General features: G+C 35.8%; 4 protein-coding genes across 4 annotated transcripts in view; 2 read left to right on the top strand and 2 right to left on the bottom strand.

Annotated features, from left to right (window-relative positions):
- The first annotated feature begins 829 nt into the window (after positions 1–829).
- Positions 830–14,889, top strand: part of LOC136418065 (rRNA methyltransferase 3, mitochondrial) — a 44,625-nt gene continuing 30,565 nt past the window's right edge. The window contains exon 1 of the mRNA XM_066403983.1: positions 830–840. The gene's annotated coding sequence lies outside the window, so the exon portion shown is untranslated. The remainder of the gene's footprint in view (positions 841–14,889) is intronic.
- Positions 5,631–6,745, bottom strand: Ntmt (N-terminal methyltransferase). The gene is made up of 2 exons (XM_066403996.1): positions 6,084–6,745; positions 5,631–6,025 (listed from the first exon to the last, which is right to left on the bottom strand). Exons 1-2 carry the CDS (start codon positions 6,563–6,565, stop codon positions 5,665–5,667), a joined length of 843 nt encoding a protein of 280 aa, XP_066260093.1. The 5' UTR covers positions 6,566–6,745; the 3' UTR covers positions 5,631–5,664.
- ScsbetaA (Succinyl-coenzyme A synthetase beta subunit, ADP-forming) lies at positions 6,969–9,610 on the top strand. The gene is made up of 7 exons (XM_066403982.1): positions 6,969–7,161; positions 7,269–7,546; positions 7,596–7,758; positions 8,255–8,519; positions 8,576–8,691; positions 8,745–8,933; positions 8,987–9,610. Exons 1-7 carry the CDS (start codon positions 7,099–7,101, stop codon positions 9,269–9,271), a joined length of 1,359 nt encoding a protein of 452 aa, XP_066260079.1. The 5' UTR covers positions 6,969–7,098; the 3' UTR covers positions 9,272–9,610.
- On the bottom strand, positions 11,334–13,102 carry LOC136418069 (reticulocalbin-2). The gene is made up of 6 exons (XM_066403988.1): positions 12,753–13,102; positions 12,515–12,701; positions 12,281–12,431; positions 12,047–12,226; positions 11,851–11,993; positions 11,334–11,797 (listed from the first exon to the last, which is right to left on the bottom strand). Exons 1-6 carry the CDS (start codon positions 12,943–12,945, stop codon positions 11,626–11,628), a joined length of 1,026 nt encoding a protein of 341 aa, XP_066260085.1. The 5' UTR covers positions 12,946–13,102; the 3' UTR covers positions 11,334–11,625.

Consider the following 14,889-nt stretch of genomic DNA (forward strand, 5'->3'; position numbering starts at 1 on the left):
CGACCTTTCGGCTTCACGCAACCATTATCAACTTAATTTTTTTTAATATTAACGTTATACAGGGTGTAACGTTTAACTTAAGACATCGCAATATCTCGAATAATAAGCGCTCTACGAAAAAATGCTTATTATGAAAGTTTAATTATTGCGCGGCGGAAATACATTGATGCTAAAATTAGTGCCCCTTCTTATGGGGGGACGGAGGGTAACTTTGATTTCTTAAATGGCATTCCCTATTTTTTATTTTTTATCGCAGATTGGAATTTTACGGCAAGAAACAGGTAGAATTTGTCCAGAACATTTTTTTCGATTCGCGATAGATTCAATTGTTTAATGAGAAAGTAAAAACCATGCGGAATCATTTGTAGTTTCTAACAGAATTGAATCAACATTGCAGAGGCGTGAAAAAGCAATTGAATGAAATTACAATAATTCAAATTATTATAGGGATGCCTAAACAGGCCACAAGATTGCATTTCGTGATAACATGATTTGATCATCGTCGACTCCTTCCAGCCATGACACAGATTGTATAAATATACATAGGGACAATAAGTCCTGGTCAATTTAACGAGTTTTTTCCAGATTGCACACATGGACTGCGTTATAGAGCTTATTAAATTTGATTTACTGTAAAGTAAATTGTCCCACAACTTTCCGAAATATCACCTCTCTAAGTTTAAAAAAATAACAAAAAGTAGCTACTTCTAACCTATTGCACATTTTCATGACAATTTAAAATTTTGTTTTTAATAATTTGTTCAATTATTTCAACAGAACAACATTCCAAAAAATCTAAAAGACATTTCCACCTAAACGGATTTTTACTGTTAAAAACATCTTTAATTTTTTTTTTCATTTCCAGGTTAATTGACATGATTTTACCACGTTCAATTCTATCTCTCACAAGTTACTTTTCCCGTTAGAATTGAATTAGACTAGTCCCATTTTCGAATATAATATCACATATTGGTAAATTATTATTGTCATCTTTAAATAATGTCTGCAAACGATGTCCAAACCGATTTGCATTCGGCAATTAATTTTCTGTCCTATAACGTTTTTCAGAAGCCACGGCTCCTACATTACACATGCAGACAGACGTGTGCTATCATTAAACACCTATTTATCAATTATTTTGCATTTTGAAACATCGGATTCGATTAATAATAAGCTTTCTAAATGAAGAATAGATTGTACGACGGAAAAATAACGAAATAGAAAAAACGTCCTGAAATATGACAAATGGTCCCTTTGAATGCCATTTTCGATTGTGCACCACGTTTAATACGAGAAATTAACATATACTTATGTAATAACAATGGCGCATTTACATGTTCCAGTCATATTATATTCGATTATGATTTATTAGTAATTTAAAGATTCGAACGATAAGCCATTCAAACGATTTAGTTTGTCGCTTACTAAAAGGAAAGAAAGGATTCATTTCCGGTGGGTGAATCGTTTAAAATAGTACCTATCCGATGCGTGTCCCGTGTCATCCGACGAAAATGATCATAACAAGTAAAAATTATTTCTACTTTATCCGTCGTCGGATGACGGATGCATGAGGCCAGAACTTAAGACCCAACTACAACAAATATATTTTTTCTTTTTCTTAAAAGCAAATTTAGGGTTATAAACGCGAACAGGTTGAACAACCCTTTGCAGATGCCTATTTTTTGCCCTTCAGACGAATAGTTCCGGGGTTATTATAGCGACTAAAATGGGGCTTCTAATAGATGTTTTTGTGAAAAGAAATGCCCTGCAGATGTTCCCTCATCGCGATTAAACCGATGGAATGTCGCCGAAATTGCCTGGAATGAGGTAACGGTAAAATATGAGAAGAACGTCCGAAGTGAGAGGAATTCATTGCTTACAATTAATAAGTTGAGTTTGTAGTGAGAAGAGGTAACATTCATCTCTTGGTAAAAACAATACGTTAAATAAGGAGAGGAATAGCCAGGTGTTCCACATGGATTTACCGTCTCTTTTTCGACAGTTGCATTAGTGCGGCACGCGTCGAAGGTCCTCTTCAGTTAATTTACTTCCCAGACACGCAAAGTTACTACGGACGCCGACCGACCCACCTATGGCCCTTATGGATTTTATTATCGAAAGCTTGGTTTAACAGTGGTATACTAATCAGGAACTTCGAGGGCAGAGTAAATAAATTAAAAATGAAAAGGTGGCAACCATACAGAGTAGATGCAGCTGGGGCGTTCAGAAGTTTAATAAAGATCAACAGAATTCGTACAATTTTGGAAAAAAGAAATGGGAAATACGGAGGTACTAGACAGTACTTTCGGAACTTGGCCGGCAGAAAAAATACTGGTTTCGCCTCGCCAGCTCTTCCATTTAAGAAATCTTCCAGGATGTGCAAAAGCTTTACACTGACATTAAAACAGTGGCGTTATGCACGTCCGAAGTTAAGGTGAATTTTTGAGAAAAAAATCGTATCAATTATACCTATTGATTTTTTTCCTTTAATCCGCCGCACTCGTTTTGTTCAGATTACCGTTATCGGCAATATTACTACATCATTACCAAACAATTGAATATCTCTCTTTCGGCGGGGGGTACTTATTTATCCTTATTCGATACCCAATCAAAGTGAAAACCACCGACGGCCCCTCCACGCACAGTGGTGAAATTAAATTAAAACTCAACATAAAAAGAGCCAAAATGGGAGTACGAACACAGAAACGCATCTCGTTACGCGAACTAATTACAAAAATGAGGAGTATTAATTAACAATATGTAGGTTAAGTTGGGGCTCATCTGCTTTAAAGCTGACGTGTAAGCAGTAAAATTAATTACCAGGGTTTCAGCTGCTAAGTCAAAGCGAAATGCAAGATGGCAATAACAATCTGATTTTGTAGGGCGGCTTCGATATGTCTTCGATGAGACAATTGTTAACATTATAGTTGGTAATTTAAGATAATTGTGTTTGACCGTATAATTTAAAAATCACTTATTTAAACCTATCATTATAGTTTACCGAGCATTCCTTGATTGTAATAACTATCCTCGAGTTTTAACCCAAATTTAGATGACCGTTATAGTAAATATTTTTCGAAAATTGCAAATTATTAGCACTGCTTAGCATAATAAACTGTTCATAATTAAGCAATATGTATATCGGCCTTAAAGCAGCAACGAAAATATAGGCGAAGGCTTGCCGAAAGGCAGGTGCCACTGATAATACGCAGGTATCTTCCGCTAACTGTAAAAGTTATTTGGCGAATCTTGAATTAAAACATAAATCAATCTGGGAGTAATCAACGTCTCAGTTTATTACATTGCCAAATTAACGGACTCGCAGAGGATTCAATACACAATTAAGTATGTGGATTGTATCGGTGGTGCAGCTTACTGTGGGGACTTTTTTGGCAAGTACATTATTACGAAATTACTCAAACATGAAGACTAAAAAAGTTCCAATACGAAGAGTTGTCTGATAAAATGAGTTGACAGTACTGGGTACTTTCAAGTCGGCCAAAGAAACGCAAACATCATAATTCTTAATCTATAAATCAGTATTATACATCTATTTCTGCATTTAATTTCTCAACTCGCTGGATAAATTATCGTTTTTCTCTGCAATGAATTAAATTATGGTTCATAAGTATTCTAAGCCAGCATGAGCTTTACAATTTTAAGTTGCGACCGCTTTTTCTGCCTCCTCTTATCAAAGCCATCGTAGCTTATTATTTTATTGTTGGTCGAGTTTCTCATATGGTGGTCAATTTTTTTAGTTTATTTAATAGATTTTCTATCTAAGAACTAAATCCGCTAGTTGATGGCCAAAGAATTATTGATATGGATTTCTTTAGCGTTTTTAGCTCGGGAATATAGATAGATTCATCAATTATATGATGAGAGGATAAGATTATGACAAAATGTTTTTGTGAAAGTGCCATACGGATCGCATTGTGAATTTCAAGTTTATTTATGAAGTCAGTCACTGACCTATACGTTACATAGGTTACGTCTCTTCCAGATTCTCCAATATCTGCTTCTTTATAGCATTCATACTTATAAGTACTTTTATCTCTGCTCTAATATTTCAACATCAGCAATTGAGTGGCTGAGTGGAATAAGAAATTAATTCCATAAAGTTGGCTTATATGAAATTAATTCATTCTTTAAATGAGCTATTAAATTATTCTCTTTCAATTATGTTCCCTAACATATTCTCTTATATTTTTGAAATACCAAATTCGTGAATTAACACTATTCTTCAAAATGCTAATTGTGGCAATGGAACTTACGCAAGATTAAGAATTATTGATAATAACGCCTATTATAGGTGACAAAATGAAAACTGGGAGATCTAAAGAACACCTTAAAGAAAGGGGAAAGACTTCTGCTGAGAAGCGGAGCAAATCGAAAAAAAGAACCACAACTATATAATTGTATAAAATGAGGACATATTATACTTCATTCGGTGGGGCCATAGAACCGGTTATATGCTGAGTTATTTGCCTGTTTTATATAGACATTTTAGGCAGTATTTTTAATAGCATTTTACCGAAAAATTGGTTTGATATTAACGAATTTACACCAATGTGAAATGATTATAAAACGTACCTTACAGCTCCGAAAGAAGTCAACTTTCAATCCGTCTTCCAGCTTTACTAGCTTCAAATTCACTATTACACTAATGATTTTACAATGAATAAAGACTTGGATTTGATAATTTCACAATTAAAGCACAACGAAACTATTTTGAAACGAAAAATTATAAATGTTCTTCAACAAAACTAAAAAAATTCAAACTAATCCCACCGTCTAACGGAAAAACAAATGAAAAATGTCAAAGTCAAAAACTGGCAATTGTTCGCTCAAATTATTTACTCCAAGTGCTTTAAGAGAGTGCATAGCAGATTCATCCTGAATTAGCCCGAAGAGCCGAAATTAACTGATACTAATAGGATAACGTCACAAATCTTTATTCCTTTTATGAAAATGCCCTATTAATATAGCAGTAACTTTTACGAATCAGCCCCTAAATAAATTGTGAACTAAAATACATAATGCAACGAAACTATTTTCCTACATGTTTAGTGACTTGTTTTAATAATGTTCGCAAACTTGTTCTAATCATATAATTCCAAATTTCTGAATTTAAAATCCGCTTCCGTTGAGATTGCTTATTGGAACTTCTGCAGATTATTTCGTTTGCAATGTAAATACTAAATTTGTCTGTATAATAAAAGGCAACACGTGCCCTCCCGAGACCGAACCTGGCGGGATTCGCTCCCTGTCCCACACCTGCCATGCACATCCACATTCATACTGGTACAGGTGTTGACCGAAGCCTCAGCAAAGGTGTAGCTACTCGCGCTACCCTGCTGCGTTCGATCGACGCGTGCCCCTGATTTTTCTTTCTGATCTTCAAATAGTCGGATGTGCCTTTTGCAGAACGTTAAATAAAAGTCATGAGGGATGACAAAGTGAAGACACGCTGATGATCTAAAGGAGGTATGGTGCGGGAAGAGGCGAACTGGTTTTGCTGGGAAAAGTAGGTAATTCTTTAGTAAAGCGTACACTCAACACAAATTAAAATAAGCAAGTCCTTTTTAATGAAAATTGTATTTTTTCACACAAGGATTCACTTTCTCCCTCACAATAGTCTGCCACATAATTTTCATTTCAAACTCAACAAAATTTTCTTCGCTTATCTACCACGTCTTCAGGCTGTAACAGAGATGAGTTATTATCAACATCACTACTCTCAGGAGGAATTTCCCCTGATGATCCTGTATCACCACTCTTAACATCTCTTATCACGGCATTGAATTGACTAGGTTTCAACACAAACATATAAACGCTATAAATTCCTTTAGGGAAATTCAGCTGTTTGGTCACTCGAAAGCAGTCCAAACCTGCTTGCCTAAACAGGTCTTTAAGCACTCCTATAGGCCGAGTCATGGATGAATCTCTTTCGTCTACTTCTATTGAATCTGTCGAGGTTATGTTTTCCTTGACAACTATAAGCCCATTTGGTTTTAAACCATTTCTAAAATACTTTCAATTTTGTATTTGGTCAATAAGACAATTCTTCACAAAATATTTACCGACAGTTGGTGAAAAACTGCACAAAATCTGTATTGGTAAGATGCCCCAACACCCACTGGATCCAGATTACATCATATTTTTCAGCCTCAGGTACAAAATTCTGCAGCCCCACTGCAAACATTTCTCCTATTTTCCTTTCCATCAAGCTTGGTCCTATGTAATTTTTTGCTGCTTCCAAAAACAATGGGTTTTGCTCCACCATATCAACTTTATCAAACAAATTACACAACAAGAATCTGGTGATTCTTCCTATTCCAGCACCACAATCCAGAGCATAACCTCTGCCAGGAAACTGTTTGGAACTAAACAATTGTTTCAATAGAGATTTTGAGCCATGGATGTCTGTGGCTGAGATTTGCCCGAAACCTCCGAGCATGCCGTTTATTGTGGGTGGAACTTGGGACCAGTATTTGGCTGCATCTTCATAAAACTCTTTGGTTTTGCTACTTTGAAGGTTTGATATGGTGTCAGTAGCCATCATCGTGGATGGGAGGTAGTGCTATTATTCTAGGCACTTGTCGCTTTATGCACGACGCGTATAACAAATCTGTAGGGTTTGTAGTATAATAACATTCGTGCTAAACTGCAAGTTTATGAAGAATTATTGGATTCAAACTAATTTAATTAAAGAGAAATTTTCAAATGCAATTATTAGGTTAGATTTTGTTGGTCAACAGAACATTGATTAAATCATGTAAACATTGTATATAATGTACAGTTTCTGTCCTTATTAACGATATTAGTATATTTTCTATCCTTCTTTAATGAATGTTATCTGACAAACAAAAAACTATTCCGGTGCAGTTCTTAAATTTGTTACGATTATATAATTCTACCAGCTGTGGTTAGCACCTGTCACTGTCATCATAGACATAATCCTATAGAAAAATAGAACTCAAAAACCATTCCAATAAAAAAGATAAAAACCACTTTGATTTGCTGTGGCAGTGAGCAGTGGCAGTGGTTCAAATCCTAAAAAAAAGCCATTTGATCGCCCCATCAAAAAAATTAGTTATGGCCACTTTACTAAGAACCTTGGCGATAACCGAAAACGTGGTAGCAAAGGGATGTCCCAAGGTATGACTTAACTAAACTCAAAATTTCAATTCAACCTTGACTTTACTAGTTTAGGCCTTGCACAACAAACATTACATAAACTATTCTCAATTTAAAATTATTTTTAGATTTTGGGACCTGTAGCCAACACTAACAATCGCTGGAATCCCCAGATGCAACAAAAACGAAACCTGAATGTTCACGAGCATATAAGTTACACTTTACTAAAAGATGCTGGTATACCTGTACCGAAATTTGGAGTGGCCAAGAGCAAACAAGAAGCTCGACAAATTGCTGAGAAATTAAACACTAAGGAGCTAGTGCTTAAAGCACAGGTTCTAGCAGGGGGTCGTGGAAAGGGTTCTTTCAAAAATGGTCTTAAAGGAGGAGTTCGAATGGTTTATTCGTAAGGGGATTATTGGTAGTGGTTTTTGTGAGTGCAATTTTTATTATAGGCCGAACGAAGCTGAAGATATTTCAGGCCAAATGTTAGGTCAGTATCTGGTTACCAAGCAAACAGGTGAGAAGGGGCGGATATGTAATGCAGTGATGGTAGCTGAACGTAAATTCCCAAGAAAGGAATTTTATTTTGCAGTCATGATGGAGAGAGCATTTTCTGTAAGTATACTATTGTGAATATGCAACATGTTACCTCCAAGAAATTTAGACAAAGGTCAGTTTTTAGATGTGTTACTGAACTTTGCCAACAGGATTTAGATGTTTTTACATATAAACCACTGTTTTTTTCTCTGTTAACATCAGCAATTGAATTTTCTCAAATTTACGGATTACTTAGAAGTACATATTTAAGAATTCCAATAAAAAAAGTATACCTAATTTTTCAATGAGTTTTAAGTGAGCATTAAGGAGTTTATTTAAGTAAAAGAAGTACCATAAACACACAATGTAGTTTAATGCTATGAAGAGTTAGACATGTTAGAGATATGAATCTTTCGGGTAATTGTTTCTTTATACTGATTTACTTAAAAGTCAATCCAAGTTATCAATATGTCTGTTGTAATCAGAAATTTCATTTATAAAATCATATAATTAATATGCTTTTTCTTCCTCTTTTCTTTCTTTTCGTTTCTTATTTCTTGGCCCAACCTTTAAGGGTCCAGTCATAATTGCCTCATCCCAAGGCGGTGTAAACATAGAAGAAGTAGCTGCTGAAAATCCTGATGCCATAGTCTATGAACCCATCGATATTATCAAGGGTTTGTCCAAGGAACAGGCAGAAAAAGTGGCTTCAAAAGTAGGCCTGGAGGCGAAAAAAAGCCAAACCGCCGATATGTTGTTAAAAATGTACGATCTTTTTGTGAAAAAAGACGCCCTTTTGATCGAAATTAACCCTTATGCTGAAGACGCGGGAGAAACTTGTAAGTTCTAATAATGCCACATATAGAAAATTGCTGAAAAGCGAATATCATCGTAGATTTCTCCTTGGATGCGAAATTTCGATTTGACGATAACGCTGCTTTCAGACAAAAAGAGTTGTTTGCTTTACGAGATTGGACTCAAGAGGATGAGAAAGAGGTGGCGGCAGCAAAGGCAAGAAATTCTCAATTAATTTCTACATTCAGCAACATCAGTGTCATTTTTAGTTCGATTTGAACTACATCGCACTTGATGGCAATATTGGTTGCATGGTAAATGGTGCCGGTCTTGCCATGGCCACTATGGACATTATTTCTCTACACGGAGGCTCTCCAGCGAATTTCTTGGATGTAGGAGGCGGAGCTACTGCTTCAGCCGTAAAAGAAGCTTTCAAAATCATTACATCAGATCCTAAGGTAAAATAAACTCCTATTAATAGAAAACATTCATAAATAACTTGTTCCTTAAGGTTCATGCTATCTTGGTAAACATATTCGGAGGTATAATGCGTTGCGACGTGATTGCCGAAGGAATTATCGCCGCCGCTAAGGAGCTAAGTCTCAAAATGCCCATTGTGTGTCGACTACAAGGAACGAACGTCGATGACGCCAAAGTCTTAATTGCCAGTTCCGGGCTAAAAATCCTTCCGGTTGACAATTTAGACGAAGCCGCGAGATTAGCCGTCAAGTTGTCTAATATTGTTAGTTTGGCCAGAGACGCCAAGCTGGATATAAACTTCGAAATTCCCCTTTAAACTATTTAAACAATATTTGCCCTATTCTTATTTAATAATAATTGTTATATTCTGAGTATTAAATAGTAATGAAAAGCCTGACGATGCATAGATTGTCTTGACCTTTCTGGCTCACCTGGTATATCATTCATCTGAGTATTACATATAAATTCTACATTTTTTTTGCTTATTTATTGTATATTTATAAAGTTTGTTGAGGAATATCCCAACAGATCACTGTTCAGGTATTACGGTATAACTGAAGTGGTAGATTAATACATTGTTAATTACGCAGATATACGCCATTGTGTTTGCGCACTCATTGCACCTCATTTGTAATTATAAATATGTTATAATAAATATTTGTTTGTTGACGTTAGAATTTGATTGCTGCAATTCTGCAATTTTAGAAAGATAAAGGCAGTACGGTATGACTATTTTTCGAGCGAAAGCTGGGGTTATTTAAAGAATTAATGGGACTTCGATTAAATTAGGGCCAAGTTGTGTAATTTGAAACTGAATAAGAAATCGAATTTTTCTTAGATTAGATTAGATTTATCATTAGTGGTCGTGTAACTGCCTCCGCACCGCAACCTAGGAAATCTATTATGCCCTAACATCTATTACTGTTCACTTAGTAGATTCAACCTCTTATAATAAGTCAATTATATTCTTAGTGAGATTTTATGGAAGACCACCAATGGACGGATCTATAGATTTCTAAAATCTTCGTTTTTCAGCAACTGGATATTCACTTACTGGGACATGTTCGACCTCATATTCTCAGCATTGCCCGGTCTGATCTTGTACGTAAGATAACGTATCAGTTGACAGTGTCCAATATACAGTCCTAAGACGGCTCACGACACGTTTCTATCGAGGTTTAACAAGTCTATCCTATTCTCAAAGGGGTTCTTCAAAATACTATGCAATATGTTGCCTTTCCCGATATGGTTAAACTTGTTTCCAATGTCCCATGTAATTCTCAATAAAAATTTCAGTACGTTAAGTGGTGTTTGACTGTCCAAATAGAACTTTGAGTTTTTATTCGTCCAGTTTCTATTAGTAAACGCCCTGACACCACTTCTATGAAGAAGTTCATAAGAAGGGAGACCATCGATTTCGAATAAACCGTATGCTTAAACTATCTTCTCTCACGAAATTATGAAAGAAACCTAAATTGGGTTATTTTTAATTTCCTTTATACGGGGTTTACCTTAATTAGGTTTTTTTTTAACACAACCTAGATCGCAAGAAATTAAGCAGGATCTTTATGAGACATTTTTTTGGAATCTCAAAAGCGATCAAAATATGCGCCTATGAAAGTTTTAACAAGTACCACGTCTTTAGCTACTGCTCACTCCGGGACTGACTCCAAAAGGCGTTCGAAATTGTCGCTATTGGAGGATTATCTTGAAGAATATCTAAAACACACTCCTTGATCTGTACCATCCGAGATGGCCTAGATCTTCCAGCATATTCACCACGCTTTGCTTTTTGATTTCCGGCTCGTGATCTATACCAATAAGATAAATCAATCTGTGAGCTGCAGGAGGATGTCTTAATGGAAAACGATCAGCGTACAATAACATATCAACCAATTCGCTATTAGAGCCATTCTCAATTTAATAGTATTCATATTTATCAAAATAACAGCTGGAGCCAAGCTTCGCCACCGATTTTTAAATCTGCACAAACATAAACAGTAAACTGCATAAAAACAATAAACATTGATTGTTGTTTACATTTTTTTAATAAATGATAATTTTTTGTGGGACTTTTTTTCCCTTTACGTTGCATTTGCTATTTTGTGCAGGGACGGATTTACATTTTATACAGAAATGTATTAAAACTCATATGCGCATAATTCGGTTATTTTTTAGATTTCGAAAAAATGTTGCATAAAGATTTTGCTTAGTTTTTTGAGGTCTATGTCGTGTTAAAAGGAAAACCCATACTTAAGATAAACCCTGCATAAGGAATCTGGTGTAAATATGTACTGTTAATTATAGGACACCTTGTTGAAAGAGAAAGGATGCTCATTCGCTTTATTGTCCCATTCCACTTTAAAAAAATCAACAAATTATGCAAGAAGCCACTTCAATATATTAAACTACAAAAACATTCATGCATAAACCTAAAATGGCACATATTGTAACGCAAATAAATAAATAATCACAAAAAAATCTCAACAAACCAACAAATTAGTAATTATTTTATGTCCATTTCATATATTACTTAGTCAGGTATATTTAGTTTCTAGCAGGGAAAGAAATAATTTTAAGATGAGATTCGGATTCAAAAATTAGTACTCAATGATCAGAACTTAATTAGGAGCAAAGACACAGGGTTAAAATACAATAAAAGAACACTAATCACAATTCATCATCAAACTGATGCAAATTGTGCAAGTGATCTCCATAATCAGTGACCTCACTGCCAACAAAAGTCTCATAGTGATCCAGAATTTCATCAAAACTTAAGAGATCATTGTGATCATCATCGCTATGCGCGAACAAATGAATCACTTCATCCTCTGCAATTTCCCTGGAAGATTTTAACAGTTAAATTTAACGAGCCTAAAAATACATATCTCTTACTCGTTGCTAGGAACAATCCAAGACAAAATTTCTTGCCCTGACAATTTTCCATCCTGGTCTTTGTCATATTCCTCGTCAAATTTGTGCTTCTCAGCTAACAAATTTTCTTTGTTTAACTCCACACCTCTCTCACCAATATATTCCTTTAATAATAATTCTAATCTTACTTTCTTATCATTTTTGAAATCAGGCTTACCTGAAAACTTATGCTCCCATCCTTATCAGTATCCTTATTATTTAATGTCTGATTAAGTACCAGCATAACCATATCTGGATCTTCTTCTGGGTTAGAAAATGCTTGGAATTCTGTTGAGTTTAACAAACCATCATGGTCCCTATCAGCTGCTTCCCACATTTCTTTGTCCTCAGAAATCAGCTACTCAGTAATGTTATTGTAAGTTTGTTATTGTTTCATTTTGAAATTTATTACATGTAAATTTTCTTCATGGAATCTGAGAGAATCATCTTCATTAGAATCAACACCATAAGTGTCAGACAAATATTCTGTCCATGACACTTTGCCGTCGTGATTTTCATCTGCATCATTTAATCTCTCATTGGCTTCTTCCTTTGATAACATTCTGCAGAATTATATAAATCAGGTTTAAAGAGTTTCTTTGCAATACAAAAGAGAGAAGAACGATTTTTTGAATCAGGTTTTTACCTAAAAGATCTTATTATCCAAGCTTTTAATTCACTCCTATCGATGAACCCATCCTTTGATGTGTCCATTTTCTCCAAGAGGATGGCAAGATGCTTCTTTGCCTCTTCAGGAGGTAAGTGGTCATACTCTTCAGCCTCTTTGGCACTTCCTAATATGGCTTCATGCTCAAACTGATTGTGGCGATTTGCTAATGATGCAAATTGTAATTCAACTGTTGAATATTCACATGGGGTTTTACCTGACTCCTCATAATGTACATGATCATTGGGGGAATACGCCCCATCACTCTCCCGCTCTTGATTTAAACTATTGTGATCGTGAGCTCCATGATGATGACTTTTATGAACGACTGCTCCAAATGAAAAGAGGCAATATTGCAAAGTTAAAGAGATAATAATAAGACCGCTGCACTGAATGGCAACAAATTTCATATTGCGATTTTGGTGATCTTGAAACTCGGAGTTCAAAGGAGTTGCTTGTATCAAAGGGGTGCAAGTAGAAACTTTCAGAAGTTGATTAATAATTTGTAATTAATTGAAATTTGATTTGTTTGTTGTTTACATTTACAGCTTCGTTCGAGGCAGTGTTGCCGATTGTTGCTGTCTAAGTCACTCAGAAAAAATCCCTATTGGGAGGAAAATCAGGCAAAGAACGTTTCTGAGATGAAATTTCGTTTATTCTTACAAGATTCATGAAAATATCACAGTTTTCTTATTTCGCCTTAAAAGTATGTGAGACTAGAAAGTACCGGAAAATCTTTATTTTCACAAACAACGGCTAATATGTTGTTCAAGGGTGTTAATGTCTCAGCTGATACAAGTAATTTACGGAATAGTGTTTCTCGGCAACCCAAAATACACGTCAAATAGAGTAAAGTCAGATCGTGGACCAAAGAAAACACAAAAAATGAAAGAAAAGGTGTCTAATGAATTACCCCAAAATAGACATCTCCTCATTTAAAATCCTCTTCCTGGGAGTATTATGATCATTCATGATACTTTTATTGCAATTTTCTGAACAGTAGCCGAACTTCCCCAACTACACTCACTTTCACATGAAATGCACCACCCAGTAATAATAATAATTAAGTCTTGTAATTTTGGCAAAATATTGCTTCATAATAGAGTATTAAATGATCAGACTTTCAGTTAAAAGATACAACATTTGATAATGAAAAAATTAATAATAAGTGACATCGCCTCGTACGGCAATGCAAGCACGTACTCTTCGCGGTATACTTTGCAACAAATGATCAATATCTTCCTGGGGTATTTCATTCCATGCTACCTCAAGATGATGTCGTAGATCATCCACATTGTTTGGAGGCCTCGGCAAATTTCGAAGACGGCGACTTATCATATCCCAAAGATGTTCGATGGGCGATAGGTCCGGTGACCGTGCAGGCTAAGGCAGTATTTCCAATTGTGCTTCTTCCAGGTATCGTCGAATAATCTTCACACTATGTGGTCTTGTATTATCCTGTTGGAAAATGCCATTTGGTAAAGTTTGCATAAAAGGTACTGGCCTCAGAACATTGTCAATGTAACGACGTGCGTTTAGGGTGCCTGGAACGAACACAAGAGAAGATCTTCGGCCAACACATATCACACCCCAGACCATAACACTAGGTGTTAAAGCTGTGTGGCGCCTTTCAGAAAATTGCAAATTTCTTCTTTCACCTCGGTATCGTCTGACTCTTCTACAACCATCACTGATCCATAAACAAAATCGCGACTAGTCACTGAAGACGATATTGTTCCACTCATGATTCCAATCAATTCGTTCTTGACACCAGGCCAATCTGGAAGCTTGGTGTTGGGCGGTATGAATGCAGGCCAAAAGACGAAATTCTTCTGTAAACTGTTGCCATCGACACCCGACGATTTAGAGCTCCCATCCAATCTACTGCAACAGACATTGTTTGAAATCGATCACCAATGGTCATCCGTCTAAGAAGTCGATCTTCACGTGCGTTGCTGCTACGGGGAGGACGTCCAGCTGGACGATGTCGCTGAACCCTCTCTTCAGACCACGAAGACCATATTCTCGCAATCGTGGTGTGGTTCCGATTCATTCTTCGGACAATCTCACGAAAAGAAAGTCCACCCTCCTTCATGCCGATAATTCGCCCTCTATCAAAATCCGAAACGTGGTAAAAATTTCGACGCTGTCTTACTGGGGGCATTTTGAGATGTCTTGTTCACAGTTCAACAACAAAATAAACTGATATTTCCACGTAAATATTATTTTATTTATTTACAATTGAATAAAAAATCTAATAGGTCGATGACAAAAAAACCACTAGCATTCTTTTGCCAAAATTACAAGACTTAATTATTATTATTACTGGGTGGTGCATTTCATGTGAAAGTGAG

Source organism: Euwallacea similis, chromosome 32 (assembly GCF_039881205.1).
Source record: "Euwallacea similis isolate ESF13 chromosome 32, ESF131.1, whole genome shotgun sequence".
Classification (NCBI taxonomy): domain Eukaryota; kingdom Metazoa; phylum Arthropoda; class Insecta; order Coleoptera; family Curculionidae; genus Euwallacea; species Euwallacea similis.

Excerpts from the sequence above, each read along its gene's own strand:
- ScsbetaA (XM_066403982.1), top strand. The coding sequence starts at position 7,099 with ATGGCCACTTTACTAAGAACCTTGGCGATAACCGAAAACGTGGTAGCA. Across the intron at positions 7,759-8,254 it reads TGATGGAGAGAGCATTTTCT|GGTCCAGTCATAATTGCCTC; the intron begins GTAAGTATACTA and ends CCAACCTTTAAG. Across the intron at positions 8,934-8,986 it reads TCATTACATCAGATCCTAAG|GTTCATGCTATCTTGGTAAA; the intron begins GTAAAATAAACT and ends TTGTTCCTTAAG.
- LOC136418069 (XM_066403988.1), bottom strand. The coding sequence starts at position 12,945 with ATGAAATTTGTTGCCATTCAGTGCAGCGGTCTTATTATTATCTCTTTA. Across the intron at positions 12,432-12,514 it reads TGGATAATAAGATCTTTTAG|AATGTTATCAAAGGAAGAAG; the intron begins GTAAAAACCTGA and ends ATAATTCTGCAG. Across the intron at positions 11,994-12,046 it reads ATGGGAGCATAAGTTTTCAG|GAATATATTGGTGAGAGAGG; the intron begins GTAAGCCTGATT and ends TTATTATTAAAG.
- Ntmt (XM_066403996.1), bottom strand. The coding sequence starts at position 6,565 with ATGATGGCTACTGACACCATATCAAACCTTCAAAGTAGCAAAACCAAA. Across the intron at positions 6,026-6,083 it reads CAGTTTTTCACCAACTGTCG|AAATGGTTTAAAACCAAATG; the intron begins GTAAATATTTTG and ends AAAGTATTTTAG.